The sequence below is a fragment of the Pezoporus flaviventris genome, unplaced genomic scaffold (assembly GCF_033815535.1).
Source record: "Pezoporus flaviventris isolate CSIRO_AGI_PZ_B2104156 unplaced genomic scaffold, CSIRO_AGI_Pfla_v1 ptg000023l, whole genome shotgun sequence".
Taxonomy (NCBI): domain Eukaryota; kingdom Metazoa; phylum Chordata; class Aves; order Psittaciformes; family Psittacidae; genus Pezoporus; species Pezoporus flaviventris.
In genome coordinates, this window is record NW_026892571.1 from 3,348,886 (window position 1) to 3,370,611 (window position 21,726).

The following is a 21,726-nucleotide window of genomic DNA, read 5'->3' on the forward strand; positions in this document are numbered from 1 at the left end:
GGGAGTGTGGGCAGCAGTGGTTAAGTGAGGAGGTGAAACACTGACAGTTTTTGGTAACTGCTCTGAACAAGCTAGTTCAGTTTTCAAGCAGTGACTGCTCATTGCCTTCCTGCTACATAGAATCATAGAATAGTTAGGGTTGGAAAGGACCTTCAGATCATCCAGTTCCAATCCCCCTGCCATGGGCAGGGACACCTCACACTAAACCATATCACCCAAGGCCTCGTCCAACCTGGTCTTGAACACTGCCAGGGATGGAGCATTCACAACCTCCCTGGGCAACCCATTCCAGTGCCTCACCACCCTTACAGGAAAGAATTTCTTTCTTATATGCAGCCTAAACTTCCCCTGTTTAAGTTTTCACCCGTTACCCCTTGTTATCCAGATTTTATTTGTACCTACTTCTTGAGGATTAACACAATGTTAATATTCTGGGAGAAGTGGTAAATAACACAACTATGTGTGAGCACTGACTTAAGCACAAGCTAGATCAGTTACAGTAGAGTGTTGATGCTAGCCAGAGACTGAAGTAGTAATTCTGGAGTGGATTTATGGCACAAACCTGATCAAACAGCCAAACCTACCAGCAGCAAAAAAACATTGCAGAGAATGAAAAATCTTCTTTTTGGAATATTGCTGAGAAATAAAAAAAAGTTAACAAATAAAAATAGATGTCAAAGGGTATGTTCTAAAAAAGTTATGCTGCTTTTACGTCACAGCATAAGCCATTCTCTTACTGCTTTTATCTATGTCTGAGAAAGTCTTAACTGAAGTAAGTCTGGAGTTGCCTTGATTGCCTAACTTGTGACATACCTTTAAATCTTACAGAGCAGCTGTTTTACTCTTTCATTGTGTTATAAAATTGTCCTATATTTTTCCATCTGGTAGTCATCTCTTTTTATAGTTGCAAATCCTTTTGGATAAATCATATGAACGTAAAGAAAACAGTACAGCAAGCTAAACCAGCCCAGCATGTTTTCAGCCAGAAATCAGAAGCTGTCAGTAAGATATGGAAGAAGGATGCTTAAGCTTCTGTTCAGCTATAAAAGACAAGAAGACTGTGAACTGTGTGAATATATAAATGGGAAATGAAAACCTCAGACCTACTGAGAGTAGATGAATCTGTTATTGTGAATTATTAGTAAGGTGTGCTCATTGGCGAGCTCCAGGTCCATATGGATTAGGAGCTATTTCCCAATTCAGACATACTCCACACATCTGATGAATACCCTGGGTTGTTGCATAGCAGCCTATTCTTATGCTTACATTTTTGCACTTTTACAGCTAGAAATGGTACATTTTAGGACAGCACATGCATTGGCAGTGACATCTATTTCTGGAGAAGAAACAGAACTACTCCATTAGCATTTCTGCTTATTTTTTCATTTCAGAGTGCTACTGTTCAGTGTTTCCAGAATAAGATAAAGATGTCTGTGCTAACCTCTACATATGCCACAGTTCTCAAGGTTTAATATGGTTTTCTGAGGATCTGTGGCTTCAAGCCACTAAGGTTTTTTATGACATCACTAAGCATCTTTCATACTTGGCTGGTAATTTTGTTGCCCTCTGCTCATGATGCTGCATGGGTGTGATGACTCAATGATTCTGTGATGACAGTATTTTCAGAGGCCTTCTCAACTATGTGTTCATGACTTTTACCATTAGCTTGAGGCAGTTGATTGGTTAGCTTTGCTTTACTTACGTTAGAGGTAATATATTTATTACTTTTCCTCCAGAAAGTTTTTTGCACTAGATTTGAACATAAAGAAAAAAGACAGAACTGTTTGGCTTGTAGAAATCCTACATCACCCTTTTTGTGTGCACCGTTGCTGCAATTACAGTTACTAAGATGTGATGAGTTTTGAAACTTCTGGCTTCACCTGAAAGGGAGCTCAGAATTAAATCTATACTAAGCTGCAAGATCACTTCCTACCCCACAAAAATGTTGGACCTTCTGGTCCAATACAGAAAACTGCAGTAATCAACATAAACCATCATGAGTGAATATGTGGTTACAGATTGTGAAGATGGTGGTACAGGAGTCCTCTTAACTTACATTAATTATGAAGGTAAGTAAAATGAGCATTTGAAACATCCACTAATCTGCTAGAAAGGGGATGTAAAACCCCTACATCATTTTTGTCCTTCAGAAGCCTTTGGATTATTAGCAGTTATTCATGTTTCTATCTTGTCTGCTTTTTAATGATGAACATGTGGCTATATGTTTACACTCAGGGTCTATGTTGATCAAGTGCTCTTTTAATGAAGATAAATGTTACTTAAGTGCCAACACAAAATAAATAACCTCCTTAGTCCTTGCACAAGTACACCTGCCTGAAGGTTACCCACCCTAGAGCCACAGAAATAGTTCTGCCAGATTTGGAGCAAAGTGTAGCTCCATTGGAGGTTATTTTTGTTGCTCTTTGATTTCTAGTGCATTTGCTTTATTCTTGCAGTGCTAGTGTTATTTGAAGTTACTACGGCAACCTGTCACCATCTGCTATTAGAAAGTATGCTGGGATTTAGTTGCTAGGTGTTGAAGTCTGTCATCTTACTCATATGACCCTAATATTTTCAGATATTTCTTTTCCTGTTCATATTGCACCCACAGCTAATATGTGCTCTAACAGTGCAAATCATTCCGCATTCTTTCTGCCTGACCTTAGGAAGCTCTATTTGTTTTGCACAATACAGGTCTGATCCTTTAGATGTACTTTGTATAGACCCAACCGAAGCAGCATTTCTTTTACCTAAGCCACTCTTTTGCAGTGTTTATACTGGAGCCAGCGTTAGAGGTCATTTAAGTTTGATTTTAATTATGCTTCTTTTAAGTGGGTGGGGAATTTGAGTGCTTCCTGACACATTTTCTCCTCCGTCTGACTGTCATTTGATTACCTGTTTCCTCATGTTCCTGCTCCTGATCAAGCACAATGTTCAGACTACTGATTCCTTATTTCTTCACACATTTTATGAAGGGCCATCAGCCAATTGGCTAATTAAAAATTAGAATTCAGTGCTGTTTCCACTCCAGGTTCTTTTACGTTTCAATGGAATGTTTTAAGGTTGGAAAACGTATTTTATTAAATCTCCTTGTAGCAGTGCAGTGTGGTCAGAATTATTTCTGTTAATTTTCCTGTGAGTGTTGTCTCATTAGTCAACTTTGTACTTGGATACGTTTACCTTTTTTATACATTTGATCTAATTCCAATCAACATTTCCTGCTGTAATTCACAGGATAAATCCTAACAGGCTGAAGCACAGCTGAAGAGACTTACTTATTAGGATTCTTTCTGAAGAAGTTCACCTTCTCTGCCACAGCCTTTTTTATACTGTTCCATCCCTACATACAATGCTTGACTTAATGAAATGAAGGTTTGAATTTTAAGCATTAGACTTGTATTTGTAAGTGGTGTTTGATTCTGAAGTTCCTCTGTCCATCCAGTGAAGATGCAGCCTGCATGCAGAGTGCAATGAATTGTTCTCGTGCAAAACTTACTCTGTTTTCAAGCAGTTCATGCTCTTTGCACGTTCCAGTAAGAGGTATTTATACACCATAGGAGAATTTAAGTGACTATATAACGATATCTGCAGATTTCATCACAGCTCTTTATAGTCCTATATTACACTTAAGTTCTAGCAGTGAGAATGGTGATGCTGAGACTGCCGAAGTGCCTCAGAGATCTGAAGCTGCGTCTGAGAAACAAGTCTTTATTGCTGGCATTGGGGGATTAGGAGGGAGGGGCAAGCTTTTAACCTATAAACCAGCTTGCAATTCATTTCTGATAGTGGAGATTGCTGGCAGATAATTATCAAAGATCAGACAGTATTTGTGTATTTTGCTGCTTTACAGCTACATGGAAATGATGGAGGAAGTTTTTGTAGCAAGCAAGCTTTACTGTCACCTTTTTATCTATCATTCAGTCCCACCGATGTGAATTTGAGAGGCTGGGTGTGAGGTACTGGCACCAATATCTGATCTTTGCTTACAGCTCTTTTCAGTAATCAAGGCATATCGTCTGTTAATTTTAAAATCACCATACACAGGTCCTAAGAACAGGCACTCGTGCTGTACCAGAATCACACACATAGCCAGACACATCTTGGAAGTTGGTTTTGACAGAAGAAATAACCTTCTTCAAGTCTGTGTGCCTTTAAGCATCATAATACATCTGTTTAATGCTTGGGAAGAAATGCTGCTTTTTGCAAGAAGTGTCTGTCTAACACGGGTCTGGAAAGGCATTCTGTGCTGAACGTTCAGCTGCTGGAAATAGGAGCTTTCTGCATGTGCAGTTCTCTAACTTCTGTCAGTAATCTTTTTGCAAAATCAAGACATCAGATGGCAACCCCTCCCCAAATTCATTACTGATTCCTTTGCAATTCATTATTATTTTCAGCTACACATATAACATCACAGAAAGGATTTTTTTTCTGATCCATAACTGTAGAAGTGAACTACTACAGCAGGAAAACCAGCATTTCTTGTTAGAAGAGCATCAGTACCCGAGAAGACACGGTTCCTTACCTGACAGCTTTTGGTTTACCTGCCGAAAATGTGTCTTCTTAGGCTTAAAAAGTAGACAAGCTTCTCAGTAGCACTAACGTGACTCCAAAAGAAGGCAGCATAGCTCCTTTAGATTGTAATTTTCAGTGTTTCTAAGCAAGAAGCGCTGGGTCTGCTCACGTAGGAATAAATAAGTAGAAACCGGCGGCACAAAGTGCACGGCAGCTCCATGTGGAGGGGAAAGACCCCTAGTGGCCACAGCCTGAAGCTGAGGGACGCTTCCCTGCCCTGAGCGGGGACAAAATGGTCGGGTGCGAGAGACTGCAGCTTCTGCCTCGGCGGCGATGGGTGCCTTCCAGATGTGACGGGACTATAAAGGGGATCGGAGCTCAATAGAGAATCTGGTCAGCCCCGGCTGGACGGGAAATTCTGCTCAGAGTGAATTCCAGCGCGTCCCTTGTATCCATTCTAAACCGGTCTCGTGAAAAAGTCCAAGTACATCTAGACAATTATTTTCAATGTTTGTCTACTTCTGAGTCTCTTCTTTAAATAAAATCTGAGGAGTTAAAGCAGCTTCACTTTAAAAACGATGATTGAAACTTCAGCAAATGCAAAGGCATCGATAGGGAGGATTCTTCACTATCTTAAAGGAGAACTGCAAATCACTCACTGTTATTGCCAGAGAGATCGATGTCTTTGTGACTTCCAGTAAATCACAGTGAAAAGGCAGGATTATAAATCATTTCTGTCTTCCAGCATTGAGAAAATATTTTTCAGGAATTGAGAAAAAAGAAAATATTTCCTTCTAAGGGAGTTTGGAAGGAGTTGACGGAGGAAGGTGACAGAATTGCACAGAAGTTTCCCAGAGTGCAGAAGTAGCTGCTTAAATGACTGCAGAGTGTAAAAACATACGCTTTCTTACAATATTTCTTCCTGTGAACAGCCCACATTCCTAGAATGATCAGCAAATATTTGGGCTGATATATTTTCTTCCCATAAATTCCTAATGGAAGAATTCTGGCATCACGTGCCTTTTAGAAATCTTAAGGTAATATGGAGATGTGCTTTGTATCCGGAGTTCTTGTCACAGTGTGTGTTTCCATGGGGCATTACATAAACAAGGCAACTTTCTCACCAGAGCCTATCCCTTGCCAGGGCAGCTTTTGAATTACCCTTTTCAAGTTAGTAAGATGTTCCTTTCATCTGGGCTTACAAAAGCTTGACTATTATTGTATTTTACACACATAAAAGGGTGTACCAGGCATTTAGAGTAGTTTGGCTTTAGAAAGAGCACGACCCAGTATCTGAAGCTATCTGCATGTGTTGATTTCTGTCTCGTTTTCTTTCAGAGTCATTTTGTGGCATGCATGACAGCAATCTTAAACCAGATGAGCAACCAGCATTATTCAGTTTACATTGAAACTTTTCAGACAAGTTCCGAACTAGTGGTGAGTACAAAATAGCCACGGGGGATGAGAAATAATCCCCCCAAAAATTTCCTGTGAAAAATCTGTAGTATTGTTTTGGAGTATCTTGTCTGATTCTTCCTCGAATTAAGTCTGTGTCTGTACAATTTCCACCTCTATGTCATTGTAATGGTGAGCTTGGCCAATACAGTAGTCAGAGACATAAATGCCACAGTTGTACCCTAGTACCAAGGTAATAATCAAGAATACGTAATGGAATCTTTGAGTTATACAGTTCTGAAGAGGGGAAAAACCCAGCCCCTCCCCCAAACCCACAAAACAACAAGCAACAAAAGCAACCCTCAACTAACTGAATCCCCCCTCCCCACGTCACCCGAGGAGAGTGGTGTCCACTTTTCATTTCCACCATTGAGTCTACTCCTGGTCCAGATAACGTTCTAAGCTAAATGCAGTAAATGCCTTATTCTTGCAACACATTATTTTATGCCAGCTGTTTCTGGCATAATTTACCAATATTTGGGGTATATTCTCGTTTGTACCAGTAGTCACTGCGTTCTAGAAGTTTTCAGTAGTCCCATATCTGTCCTTTAACACTCCTGATATAACTCTTAAATAAGTCTGTGTGTTGGCAAGGGGTTTGATCACACCACCTGCAGTTTGCCCATGGAGGTAATCTTTTCAGTTGGCAAGATTTATTCATTTTCCTTTCTTTCTTAAAGTCAGAGTGGTGCCATAACTGCAGTGCTCACAGATCAGATCTTAGGCAGCATTTGCAATTCTTCATGTGCTTTAGTTTATTTGAAAACCTAACACTACTGTAATATAATTTCAGCTTCCAAGCAGCTTGGCTACTTGGTCCTGGAAGTTTTGGTAACCCTTGAACTACTTCCAAGAGTTCTGCAGAGGGAGGGAAAAAGACATGAAGGAGACCTGAAATGGTTGTGTTTATTTTATTTAAGTTCATTATGCAGTCATCTCTAAATACTTCTAGGAAAAGTAGCAAGTGTTTAGTTTGTTTGGAACCTTTGTCAGTGCCTTCAGTTTTTAGTTTAGAATACTAAATTTGGACTAAATAAATATCCTGTATTTTTCAAATCTATTAATTCTTTATGCATAGTGAGACTGGTTTGCTAATTAATAAATAATTCAACAGCTTTACTCCAAAGTACTAGAACTTGTTCTTTCCATTCATTTATGGTTTATCTCTTTTGAAGAGCCCAATGTAATGGCTTTTAGCTTTCATCTGCAATCTGAGACTGCTGTTTTGCAGAACTTCTGTTCCAATCTTGAGCATACTGATATCAGCAGGATTTTTTTCCATTGACTTCACTGGAAAGCAAAGAGGAACCCTTCATCTTAGTTCTTTAATCACAGCAAGAACACTTAAACTTTGTGTTACTTGGTCACAGGCTTACTTTATTTTGTTGTTCTAGGACTTCTTGATGGAAACATTCATAATGTTCAAAGATCTCATTGGAAAGAATGTTTACCCTTCAGACTGGATGGCAATGAGCATGGTGCAGAACAGGTAAAATGGGGCTGGAGGATGAGTGCTCATGTTCCATGTGTTTGTGAAAAGTGACTTGTTTCACGGCTCACATAAAGTTTTGCTGTGTAGCCTAAGATGAATATATCATTCCATTTGGTGAATACCAAGGTCATAATCTGACATAATTCACTGACAAGGCATTAAATAGCTAGCTGCTTCCTCTTTAAGTACACTTACAGCGGAAAGGCAAAACCAAATTATTCAACAGTAAAATGGGAGTATATAGTTGGTCTCCATGTTGACAGTCAACAGAAACCGAACTGTAAAAGGCCTGTTGAATCTTAAATGTACAATTTCTGCGCCTGGTCAGAATGTCTTCACTAATATGTCAGCAAGTTCATTGTGACACAAGAGTCATCAAACACAGATTTCTTTCTGAACTAATATGGTACTTGGATTGTTAAAAGGTCTGAGGATAAAGACTGAATATTTGAGCACGACACACTGTAGGAGGAGGTTGGATCCCTGGTGCTTGCTGAAGCTCACATCATTGAGGAAATGTGTTGCTAGACTATGAATTGTTTGGGGTTTCATCATAAGCAATTACTAAAACCTCAGGTATATTGCTTCTACAGATCAAGATAGCACCTAAGTAAAGTTTGTATAATCAAATCTTTCATGTTCCCTATTGTTTGCTTTATGAGAGTTTGCTATTAATAAGACGTATCTGAGCACTCTTCTATTTTAAAGTAGACTGAAGGAAATACCTTGTGGACATAAACTGTGCAGATTATACAACTTTGCCCACAGCTATGATATGTCTGCTTTGGTGTCACCATAAATGGTGGTGGGATGAAAAAGGTGTTGTTTGATCTCTGTTAAGTCACAGGATCTCTGTTGTCTCAGTGTTAAGATTGCAAGTGATGTAAGTGAAGTTTCATGTTACATAGATTTTGCTGCCACGACCTCTTTTCAATTTATCATTTCTATGTCATGGGATACTGAATTAGGTCAAAATGGGAAGTGATTTTTGTATGTCTCCAGACTGAGAATGGTTTCAGACAGCTGGGCCACCATTTCACAGATGGATTTCTTCAGTGTCTTTGAAATATTGCTTGTTTGAAGAGTAAAGGAAATGTTCTTCCCTTGAGGTGTGAGGTTGTTATTATGGGCTTCAGTTAGAAATGAATGGTTTTGACTGCAAGGAAAGACTAGTACATAGGGTACAGGACAGGTTAGGTGAGGATTTATTTCCTAATAATTGTTCCTAGCCATTCTGAGGTACTGACTTTTCTTCTAGTATATAACAGAAGAAAGCAAGGGAGGCTTGGGCTGCGAGTATAAAACATATGGCTTCTCTAAACAAAGCTAGTTGGTTCAATGTATTTATTTGTGGAAATTGTGAGGAAGAGTTTCAAACACGGAGGTTTAACAGGCGCCTGTGTGTGCAGAAGAAATTGAACAGAAAAGTAGCCGTGAGCATGTGACCACTTTACCTTGTGGATTAATTTTTTTGATTTCCTGGGTTTCCTCCTCTTATATAATCATAGAATAGTTTGGGTTGGAAGGGACCAACCCGCCCGCAATGAGCAGGGACATCACCGTGCAGATCAGGTTGCCCAGATCCACATCCAGCCTGGCCTTAAATATCTCCAGGGATGGCTCATCCACGCCTTCTCTGGGCAACCTGTGCCGGTGTTTTACCACCCTCATTGTAAATAATTTTTGCTCACATCCAGCCTGAATCTCTCTCTTTTAATTTAAACCATCACCCCTTGTCCTGTCCCAACAGCCACTGTTAAAAACTCTTCCTCCGTCTTTCTTATAGGCCTCTTTTAAGAACTGAATATGGGCAGGGACACGTTCTACTAAGCAGGTTGCTCCAGGACCTATCCAACCTGGCCTTGAAAGTCCATAGATGCCGTTTATCTGAAACGTCACAGTTATGTAAATTCACTCTTCCAGTTTTATAGTATTGAAAAAGAGAGAACAGATGATGCTTAATAAAGCTGTTAATCTCCTGAGAGTATTTGGTCTCGAGGAAAATATTTGCTAAGAAAGGTTACAGCAGTACGATGTTAAATTTTGGTATTGGATACCTTTTTGTCTAGGGTTCAAATGGACTAATGTTACATGAAAAGGTTTTCTTTTTTGTGTTCCATGATTCAAAGTGAGAATTGTGTTTCTAGTGGGTACTGATGTGGCAGTGAGGCCTCAGGTGCCTAAACCTCACTTTGTCACTCTTGCACTCGTGGGGAGATCACGAGCTGCTCTTCTGAGGTGGGCAGATACAGATAAGGTGTTCATTCCAGGTAAGATTTTGTAAATGATACTAGTTTCAGCCTACTTGTTTCTCTCTCTGAGCCAGCCTTTGGCCTACAAAGGTAAAATCTAATCGGTGCTGGTGCTTCAACTGGCAATTATTTTTAATGTAGCAAGGATTATGCTTTAGAAGTATTAGCTTAGTGCTAAAGGAAGCCAACAGTCCTCTATTGTATGTAAGCACATCAAACCTTTCATATGTGAAACCGTTTCTCTCATCTAGGACTACTGTTAACATCTGTATTATTCACAAGTACAGGGTTTTCTTTATGGGGCAGGGGAAGTATCAATCCTTGTTCAAAGAACATGCCTTTGGGGCTTGGTTTCACTTGGTAGCATCTCTATTGCCTCAGTTACTGACAACAGAAATGCACTGGTCATGCTGTGAATTCACTCATAGCGCCTCCTAATGACTGACCTTTGTGGGGCAGTGTGGTGCAGGCAGGTTTTGTTGCTCTACACCTTACCCTGCACTGGACAAGTGAAATGAAAATATTTAGAGAAGGAAGTCAGCATAAAAAAAACCAATAAACCATTAAAAAAAATCCAGTTCAGAAGCTATTTAACAGTGCTCTGTAAACACATTGCCTACCTAAATTGCCTTGGCACTGTTTATACTCTTTGATGGTGCTGCTGTTCCTAAGATTACATAAGGAAATGAGTTATTGATCTTACTTTCATGTCTTAATTTTATGTTATACCAACAACTGGGAGGGTAGATTTTTGTTGTCGGTCTTGACAGAAATCTGGTTTGGGGGGTTTTGAGGGGATGGGTGTTCTGTGATATAAACTGGAGACTAATTTAGATTTCTAAATTTGTCTTATTAACGTGTTGTACTTCAAACTAGAGAAGTAGCAGGAAAAAAGTCACAAGGCTGGGGTCTCTTGAAATAACAGTGAGAGAAGAAAAAGAAAACCCAGACAAAGGGTTAGCATAGCTGTTTTGCATCCTTAATTCCCCTATTCTGAGCAGGAGGCTACATGCATTCAGACCTTCTTACACTCTCAGAAGGTATTTTACCTCAAGAGTCTCCCCTTTCTGAACTTGCAGAAATATTAGTTACAGGCTGTAAGGCATGTCTGTTGTGTAACCTGGCCAGTGGCAGAATGGAGCTGGCACTTCTTCCCTACAGGCATTCAACAGAGCCTGACAGTCTCCCCCGGATGATCTCTTGTGTTTTGTACCTTGCAAGGCAAGTGGGCACTGGAGGAGTTTTGCTGTAGGATATACTGCAGTACAGGAATGTAAAATCAGAGTGCATTTACTGAGAGGCAGAGGAAAGGGAAGAGCATAAGCAGCACTGCAAATGTGGTCCTGGTAGTGAGTAAAGGTGTTATTAATAAGCAGGTTACACACATTACTCTTATACATAAATAAAGTCAGACAGTGCTTTTATGATATCAGAGATAGTTCCACTAAATGTTAGATGTCTGCTAAAGATCAGGGAAAAAGAAAGAGAGAATGACTTCTTATAAGGGCCAAAGGAATGGAAGATGGACACATTCATGTCCAGGAGAAATTGTGGTAGGTGAATTGAAAGAATGAGAGCAGAGGCATGATTGACTAAACTTAGTCAAGCTTTGCCATATCAGGATGGAATGATTTAACTCACATTACTTTAAATCACTTCTGACTAATGTCCTGTTTGTTCTCAAACCATGTTCTGATTCTCAAAGGCCATATGAAGGAGGCAGAGGCTGTGTGTACTAGTACCACTGTACTGGGGGTATTCTATTAGCAACTGAGAATCAAAAAGCGGAATGAACTCCAATTCTTCCCCTCCTCCCCTTCCATTAACAGCAAGATGGGAAGTGCACTTTCTTTTTTGTGGCATGCTAGGTGTGGCAAAACACTTTGGGAAATAGTAAAATCCTCATTAAGGATTATAAGAATATAATATCTGAGTCATTTTTGTGATCCTCCGTGGTAGATTTAATTAACTTTTCTTCTAATGAAGGTTTCTTACTGCACACTTCCTACTAGTTGATATTGCTTGTATGTGCACTTAATTCCACTTACGGTACTTAGACTATTGGTTATTAGCTTATTGAAAGCAGTAATTTCTAGGTACATGGCATTTGTGGGGAACTGCTTACTGGCTCAGGTAATACCAAATAGTTTGCTTATCTCTCACCTGTTCATAATTTGTACTTAGAGACACATCATTCTCTCCCTGTGTCCCCCCCAGGAAACTCCCATACCTTATTGTCAACACTGAAGTGCATAGGGCGTCAAATTTACCAAATAAAAGAAATTATACAGGGAGTTAGCAAGCAAAGGGGAACTTCACAACCCCTCCTTCTGTTCTAGCTTTGAAATGGAGGAGTTTGAAAGCACTTGATCTTACCACAGGCAGTACCTGGAATCAGTTTCAGTTGGTGTCCAGTCTGAAGTGGCTTAGTAAGCACTCTCCTTGTCTGTGTGTCCATTTGAGCTGGGGTTTGAACCTTGCTGACATATTTAAAAAGAAAACGAAATGTTTTTCACCAGCACATTTCGAGGTCAGGTCCTATTTACAGAAAAACTCACATGAGGCTATTTTCTAACACCAGCAGTTAGGCTTTTTCTAAAACATGTGTTCATTATCTGAGTGTTTTCAGGCATCTGTTGCAGTCAAGTGTTCCCCAGCCCCTTTAAAGTCGAACTTGAAAGGTTTAGCACTACAGGTATTTGGCAACAGAGCAGGAAATACTGCCAATTTCCTTTCATTGTACGCACTAAAAATAGTTGCTTATTTGCTGATAAATGCTTTGTAAGACCCTCAGGACCTGGTTCTCATGTAGCTCACCTGTCTGGGCAGCATCATTAATTCAGCAAAATCCTATTACGGCTTCACATCAGTGCCACCTGCATCCCCAAGTGCCTTGCCATTGCTCATGCTGCCAGGAGCTAGAGATTCTGCCAGTGTCATTAGTTCATGGCCAACTGGGGAACTGAGGCAGAAGTTCCTGCCTGTCACCAAGCAAGGGGCTGTAGGGATTGCTTTCCTGGAAAGGACAGCAGAGTTTTCATAGATCATCTGTGAATGGCTCTGTTAAACCTGACTTTGGAAAAGCATGTTTTCTGTACTGTATGTACGTGTGTATCTGAACTACTCTACCTTTGGACGGCAGAAGTCCTCTCAGAAGTAGCTGCTTACAGTATTGTCCTGTGAGACGACAGAGTGTTGCTTTATGAGGAGGTGGTGTTTTTAAAGGTGTAGCCTCAACCTTTAAGTGACGGCAATGGATGTTGGGCTGCTTTTTCTTTGGAATTTTCTGAAGAGAAAACTTGCACAGCTGTATCCCAATTTAAGCCTGCTGTGTAAGAATGGTATTTATAATAGAGGTTCGGAGAGAAGGGAAACTGAACACAGTTGGCAGAACATAGGGAAACGTGCATTTTGCAAGCAGAAGTTTAAGTATTTATGGGAGGTATTTACAGACTGTATTGCTACTACCAACTCACCAGATTGCAGAGTCATAGAACGTGTCATGTTGGAAGGGAGAAACCCCCAAAAGAATTAAATTCTCAGTTAAATATCACGTTAGTTCAGAGTCTTCCACCTATCTGGAAATGAAAGGTTGTCACGTTTTGGAAATATTTAATACTGTGATGTATGTACTGATGCCAGTGGGTACTGACTAAGGGACCTGACTGCACACAAGGTGCACCAATTCAGTTGGTAAGAGCCTGTATTATCCATTTCTCCAGCTGGTGCTGTAATATGCTGTTAAATTTATAACAAGTGTGATGAGATTCTCAAATAAAGAATAACATTTGAATTATGAAAATAGGAAAAAACCTCTTCCTTAACTTTATTTCCTTGATTATTGCTATGAAGTGCTTCTGCTGTCATAGGAAATGTAGAAGAAAACTCAGATATTTTCCCTCAAGTTATGCTTCAACAGATTGCTCAAAACATTGCTTAGCTCATTATTTGTTTTGCAGAGAATAAAAAGGACATTTATTTATTTATGCTTAAGATGAAAAAGATAACACAAGTACCTTGGGTTAGTTTTACTGTTCTTTTTCAAAGATGTATTGGGAGTTAAGCTGCATTTGTGTAGCTATGGTTGGATGACGGTGCAAGTTGGATGATTTTGTGCAAGTGAGGCAGAATTTAGATGGCTGAGCTGTTGCATACAAGTAACTCCTTTGATCTCCTTTTCCTCTGGCAACTTCTGACTGGCCTAAGCATACTTGACAGAAATGCAGTTGTTTTTCATAAGGGCTTGAATTTTCTGGGGGTCAGAATGCATTTCCACATGGCCTTATCGCATATTGCAGAGCTGTGTAAATTTAATATATGGAAAAGTAGTTTAAGCAACAGGTATAAATATCTAATGAGAAGATTCCTCTATGCACATGTGCACAAAAGGGTTAATGAAGCGGTATAACAAGTTCAAACAGTTTGTGCTGTCTAGTAATTCCTTTAATGATGTATAATATTAAGATGTTTCCTTGGACAGTTTCATTTTGCTATGAGACTGAAAATGTCCTTGCTGAAATGCAGTTTCCCCATAATGTGAAGCTGCTTTCCAGAGGAAAGATTGTTTTTCTTGATAGATTGTTTTTCTAGATAGATTGTTTTTCTTGCTGGACTATTTGCCATACAGTGTCTCAGGATTCTCAAATTTGTATCTCCTTGCAATTACAACAGGGTAACTCTGTTTCCTAGTTGTTTTTCCCAGTCCCTGCAAAGTACTTGTAACTAGGGCAAATGGGGTAAGGTTAGTACTGGGGAAAGGAATAAGGCAGATAAAGGGAAGAGGCAGTTGTTTCACTGTGGGTTGTAAATTTGCTTCCATGGAGAGTTACACTTCCAGCTGTGGCTGATAAGTCTAACTCAGTCATTTAATGCTTTACTGTCAGTTATGAGCCTAGCAGAGAGCATTTCTTCTGTTTGTAGGTGTTTGTGTCTGATGTAACCCTACTTTTCAATCACTGCATCTTTCTAGCCCCAAATACTTCAAGATGCTTATTCTGCACTAACTCTGCATGTTGCTTGTTGTTACCCATGTGGTGGAATTATCTTCTTACCAAGAATCTAACCACTTAATTATGTGGTGACTGCAGCAGATCATCCGCTCAGCAAGAGAGGCTATTGCATATCATGGCTGGGGTGCACAGTGGATGCCTGCTGATTTCTGACTGCAGTCATCCAGTCTTTTATCTAAAATGCAGAGAAAACATGCTGTGAGAGACCCCTTTCCCACTCCCACTACAGAGCATCTCATCTTCCTTGGCATCAGCTGCTAGGATGCTCCTGCCTCCAGAGTAGGAGGTCCCCTGAACCAAAAGCAAAACTTCAGTGGAGAGAACTCAACACAGAAAAAAAACCCAACCTGTTACTTTGATGTTTGCAGCTAGTCAGTAAGATACTGTTATTTTTCTGGATGCAACTTTGACTCACAGAAATCTCTCAGGTTCTTTGCTATGTGCTCTGTTGTAAAAATTTTTTTTTGTATGTTTTCAGGTATTTTAATTTTAGTAAAACATTTAGGGGTAAGACAACGAATAGTATTTTCCACTCTGTGGAACATAGGTGCAAATGAGTAACTTCAGCCAGCACTTCTTCCCTTGAAGGGATTTTAGGGAAATTAAATATGTAAATTTTTCTCATATTTAGCATTGTTTTGAACAGTTATTTTCATATTTTTTAAACAGCAGCATCACAAAATAACCTGCTAGTTATGCATAACGATCTGTTTTAAAATTCATAATGTGCTAATTCAGAGCAGCTTCTGCACGGATAAAGTTTGGGCTGTAAAGTACTAAGCTCAAGTGAGCAGCAATTAGAGAAGAGGCAGATGCATAGCTGTCTGTACCTGTAATGAGAGATCCTGTTCTTCACTTCAGATAAAGCCAGGATTCCCTAAAAGAAAAGACATTATGTGTTCACTAAATATTTTCAACAAGAATACCTAAGAAAGTACATATGCTATAAATATAAATATGAGGCAAGTAAAGAGAAGGGATTTAAAATGCAGAAAGCTCATGTGATGGGGGAGAAGTAAAAACAAAGCCCATATGCTGCATTTTACCTTTAATGTTTTATGCTGAGATTATGAATGAATACAGAGCTACTTAAATAAAACCACCCTAAACCCAAGCAAACAAACCCTCAGTGTTATCCATTCACTTCATGTAATTCTCCAATTTTATTTTTGACTTGTGAATTTCTAGAAATAGGCCCTAGAGTCTGTGTTTACTGAAGTATCACCTCTGCACCGTACTTACCTGTAGAGAAATGAAGATTAAATGATAGGTACAAATATCACAGTCATGGTCAATTAGTGTTAATAGGTGGAAAATGTGTGGAAGAATGGAGAGGTAATTTCACAATATCAGTTCAAACTTCCTTCGAAAGTGAAGGCCCTAAGGGTTTCCTTTAGTGTGTGACATCCTGATATACCATGTTGTTGCATTCATGTTTACTGACCAGGTTTCAGCTTTTCATCTTCCCAGCCTTGACCTGGCACCAAAGACACATGTGATCTTTAGTTTCATTTTAAATTCAGACTGTTTCTACTCTGCAGACCATTAGCTAGAATACACTAAAGAGGAAAGCAGACTGAAGTGAGACACTGCTCCCAATACAAGGCAAATTACTGACTATATCTTCCCAACTGAGTTATTTCTATCTGAGTCCATTAGACAGCTTTTTGTGCACTTAGTTTTCAAGCTATGAAGTTTCTCAAACTGTGCCAAACATCAGATTTTCAAGAGTTTGCCATAAATGTGCACCTAATGTGCAGATCGGAAAATGTATTTTGATTCCTAAATGGAAGATAAGCAGTCTTTAAAACATGCTTTGGGGAGATGCTGAAGGAAAAGCTACACAGAGAGAGACTCTGGGCAAAGTCAAGGGATCTTGAATGGAAATTTAGTTTCTACAACCAAGGGCCAAAGCAGTTGCTCATTCTTGCCTTCCTCTGGCTGTTGCTGTTGTACTGCTGCCCAATTGATACCTTACAGCAGATAGTGGTTTTGTATGCTTGGCATAGCTACTCAAGGTAAACATTCAAGTAATACTAATAAAGGAAATGAATTGTACATAACAAAACGTTTATAACTGAGACAAGAGGAGCTGGACAGCAGTGGTTTTTAAGCAGTTATTTTCTGACCATGCTATTTGTATAGACTCTCTGGCCATACATTGGGTGTTTAGCAGAATGAAATTGCTTTATCATTAGGATTCAATATTACTGTACAACATAAATTAGTCTGTAGCGGTACTGAGTTGACACAAGGGAAAAGTATGATAAATTAAAATACATTCTTTGCACTACTGGCCATTTTTTGCCAGTTTCCATGGAACTCGATTACTTCCTGACTGTTACCATTATTGTGCTTAATAACCTTAATCACCAGGCTTCACACAGCTACCAGGTTTGCAGTAGTGTTTCCATGTTGCATTGCCCTTTGTTTCTAGGCTGTGATAGCTTGCCATGCTCTCAGGAGGTAATTTCTGCTGTTGCTTTGTATGGGTTTTTGTTATCTTTTCACCAGTTTTCTCAGGCTTTCTCCTCCTGCTCTGTTTTGGTCACTGAAATAGTAAGTGTGCATGTTTAATCTCTCCTGTCTCGCTGGTTGCTTCTCTGAGCTCTCTTCTGTAGAGTTCATATCTTCCAGGTTTAGTTTATAATTGCTGATCACTGTTTCAGCCATTGACAATGATCACCATTTGGGATTGGGTTTTACCCATGTTGCTGGTCTCTTTATTTTACATACCACCTTGTAGATTTGCACATGTGAAGGTAGAGGCTTCACTGATGAAACTGGTGATTGGTCAGCCTTTGGAGACAAACAAATTGCCTGCCAAACTGGAGTTACTGTAACTCCTTCTGGCTTTGTGGACCAAAGCCTCTGGAAGAAAAGCACATCCCACAAAAGGGTCTGTGGGAACAAGTTATGAGTTTTAAGAATGGTCTTCTTTTAAAGATGTCCTTCATTGTTTTTCAGACATGACTTGAAAAATACATATATTCCATCATTATAATGGTTTCTTTCAGTAAAAGCTTTCATAATGACTTAGGAAATAATACTCTTTGAAAGCTTATCTCTACTTATCTGTGTCTGAGTTTCTGGTAGAAGTTTGTACTTGATTAACTCTTTCCACCTGTCACCGCATCAGTCATCACAGCAAATGTGACACAGTCTGAGTTGATGCTCATAAATACCTAAGTGAATTAACTCAGCCTTCAGTCAATATCAGCATTACTCATCTCAAAGTTGAAGCAGTGAACTCCCAAATTTTAGAGCCTTGTGAACTTGAAAAGGCATTGAAGAGAATTTCACTGCTGCTGGACCACTGCTGGAAAAAAAAATCCTGTGTAAGAGTCAGAGGAGAGGGCAACTCATCATTTTGGGAAGGTCTGTAATTCTGCACCCGATTTAGGCGCCTTCCCCAAAATAATTTTGAGGACCCAGAAGCTCTGGGCCTGAAACTAGGTGCAGAAAAAGGCCAGCTTTTGGAGAGCCACCTAAGAACAGGCAATGCCAAACTAAGGGGGCTTCTTTGTTGGGTTTTTGGTGGTGGTGGTGGTGGTTTTGTTTTACTGTGAACATCGCTTCATTTTTTGCTGCAAGGAGTTGATGCACCAATTCTAACTAGTTTGGTAAAAATAACTTGGAGTTCCAGATCTATATTTGAGGTTTATCACCTATTTGCACTTCAAAAGCAAGGACAATATGCAGACCTATTTTACTGTTAAATAGAGTCATCATCTTCTAAGGAATAGCCTTGAAATCCTACTTTGATTAACACCATGTTGTTTATGAATACAAAATTGTTTCTTTGCTTCATGTCAGCCCCTCTGTTTTGGGTTTGGTTTTTTTTTTTTGAGAGAGAATCAGTTTGAAATCACATTGTGATATTATGTTAACATAAATTTTCTTCTTTGTCTTATTTATATGAAGTACTTGTGGTATTGTTTTACTCCTATTTGTAACATACATCGAATTGTTTGAACTTAAGTACAGTTGCACTGAATTCTATTCCTTAGGCTTTCTTTCAAGCCCAAATTTGAAAGCAATTTCTCTGACAATACAGTAGAAGCAAAGCAGAAATCTAGGAAGCTAAAGGAGAGAGCAGCAGTTGAACCGTGATGATTCTGTTGCTGTCTGATGCCAAAACCTCCCCTTTTTATACCCAGATTGAGCCCAGAGACTGGCCTGCGTAGATCATACATAAATCTCCAGGCCCAAGAGATTTGTATGAACAGTAAATTAGGAGCATCAATTCCCATAAACTTAATAAATAGCATGGAAATTATTGTGGGTAAAGGAATTTCAACAATTTTAGATCACAACTATTTAAACTTATGAGAAATTAGTTTCCTATTAAGTAAATGTAGAAAAGTTAGCAAAATTAGACACCTGAAAGAACAGATTTGTAGTCCTCTGTGGTGATTAAAAATAAGGGAAAATGTGAGAATGTTAAACAGAAAAAAACATCTCGTGACATCATCTGTATGAGAAATCAAGATCCACTCCTTTAGTCAGTCTAGGTCAGTCTGAGCTTGCAAAGCAAAACTAAGCAGCAAGCCTCACATTCAGAGAAAAGATAAGCTCCAATGATCTGCTACAGGAGCAAGGGAAATGAGGTTCTGTGGCATCAGGACAAGATAAACCCTTCCAGTAATTTTTCTCAGTAACTTCTTCTGAGGTCAGACAGTACATATTGTATTTTCTGAGCTGTTCTGGGCACACTTTTCCTACCATCTCTTTTCTAGCTGTACTTTCTCTGTTAGGTCAGTTGTAACTGAGAACTGATGTTATGAATAATCACGAAAGGAATACTGACTTCTCCAATCAAATGACTTCAACCCTCTCCTTCTGGATCAAGGTTTCGGTGTTTAAACAGGGATATACTATCAGTTATTGTGTTTTAATGATTTTTAAAATTATATATTCTTTTGTTTTCATAAAAATCTTACAGCTTCCTACTTGTGATTAATTAATTGCCCCTTTATGGTGGAAGGGGAGATTGAGGCATATAGAACAGGAGTCATTGAGGTAGGACAGCATGGCATTGGCAGGAGCTAGGAACAGAATTCAAACCTACTGCCTGACTCCCAATGACAGAAATAGGATACACCCTTCAGGCAAAATACAAATGCATGGAAATATTTGGAACCTGACAGTCTAGAATTATTGCATGCTTCTTGCAGATGTGTCATTTCACTATGTCAGATAAAAATATCTGTGAGAACGAAGAGGGTAATCGCAGAAGATAGGTCACATGTGATTATACTGTATAGAAGACCATAAATATTTTAAATATTATCAGTAATTTTTACTGGGCATTAAGTACATCAGTAATTTTTGGGTGTCCCTGAAGCCCTTCCTGTATGGCTAACATTAAACCACAAGCTCTTCACAAAGCATATAAACATGACACACAGTATGTTCATTTTATGAAATAGATTGGCACCAACAAATTTCATGCGTATTTTATGATTATTTCTATTATATCTTGCATGATATTTCTGTGCTAAAAGACAAAGTACCTAAAAGTGTGGGGTTTTTTAATGTAAGGCAAATGATCAGCACCATAGCAGATTCTGCCTAAACAGGTCAGGTGGGTGACATTTTTCCCTGTAGGTGCTGGAGTAGTTTGTAAATAGAAGGAATTTGGGGAACTAGAAATGGAGGGTACCCCCTTCTACTCCATTCAAAGAGCTGGAGTGAAGGGAAGTGCTATCTCCGAGAAGCGGGAGCTGAGGAGCTTGATTACGTGAGTTGGCAAGAAATACACTTTGTAAATCAAAGGAGAATCCAGAGCAATATAGTTCTAGAGAAAAGACATGATGCTAAAAAGACCTTGCTTGACCCCAGACTCCTACTCAGAAGAGTAATGGGGCTGCTGAAGGACAGGATAACATGTGGGCGCCTGCGATTCTGCCTCGCTGTGTAATTTTTGTGCCGTCTCAAGTAGACCATTCATTTTAGAATCTCCTTTTTTTGCAAAATCTTGAACTGTTTGTGTCAAGCATGTGGCAGTTTTGTAGAGATAAATGTACCCATAAGCGTGAAGCCTTAGGGAAGAATGTGTTTATCTGCTTGTGGGTAGCGTGGGGCAGCTCCAGAGGAAATCACATCTTCCAGAATAAGATTTAATCACACAAAAGGCTAAAAAGGAAGTACAACAGCCTGGTCAGACCAACAAAGGCTAGAACTGCAGTGGGTGCAGGGGGCAAGTCGGTGAGTACACAGATGTTGTGTAGGAGAGTGGCCATAACCTGCAAGAGCAGTATTGAGCCAAAGTAGATTTCCTGAACTTGAGGTGATCTGACGGCAGCATTTCACAGGTCATACCCTTAATTCAGCTGGCAGGATTAGCTGAGCTATGTTACAAGATGGGACCAGCCTATGCCCAGACCACTGGAGAGGCGCTTATCTGAACGTGCGTGGTGATGCAGCAGAGCAACACAGCACCTTCAGAAGTCTGTTACCTTTCAGTGCCACAGGTATTGTTGTGATTGGTACTGTGGTGCCCCTCTGACCAGACTAAACAAAAGGACTTGGCAAGATGTTAACACCGTGCGTAATGACTATTTCCTTGATCACATCAGCATTCCAGAGGAATGTTGCCAATGCAAAGAAACTCTTCTTCTTTAGGTTTTCACAAAGAACTTTTTCCTCCTGGAAAGCCAGGATCATAACCAAGGACTTCAGTCTGCCCAGTCAAGGTGTTGCCCCAGTGAAGCAGTGAGCTTCTTTATACTGCTGCATTGTGGTTAACCAGCAGTCCCTATCATAGCCCTGCCAAACCCTGAACTTTTGCATTATCCCTCAGTAAGAAACTGAATTTAGCCCATGAAAGGTTTTCTTTTTCTTCTTTTGGTGCTGGTGAGAGTGAAATTCCTTTCAGTGACTGTTCTGCTCCAGGTAGTCCCTCAGGAACGGCTGCCTAGGGAACAGTATAGCAGCAGAGCTGGGAAGAAGTAGCACTGTTTGCTGTGGTCTCCCAGCCTTCAGTGGGCAATGACATTTACTA

The 21,726-nt window shown here is 39.6% G+C and overlaps 1 protein-coding gene across 3 annotated transcripts in view; it reads left to right on the plus strand.

Annotated features, from left to right (window-relative positions):
* The window catches only part of DOCK2 (dedicator of cytokinesis 2), a 168,386-nt gene that overhangs the window by 91,841 nt on the left and 54,819 nt on the right, over nucleotides 1-21,726 (plus strand). For all 3 annotated transcript variants that reach the window (XM_061456407.1, XM_061456404.1, XM_061456405.1), the window contains exons 28-29: nucleotides 5,851-5,949; nucleotides 7,362-7,456. In XM_061456407.1, the coding sequence (XP_061312391.1) occupies nucleotides 5,851-5,949; nucleotides 7,362-7,456 (194 nt within the window). The remainder of the gene's footprint in view (nucleotides 1-5,850; nucleotides 5,950-7,361; nucleotides 7,457-21,726) is intronic.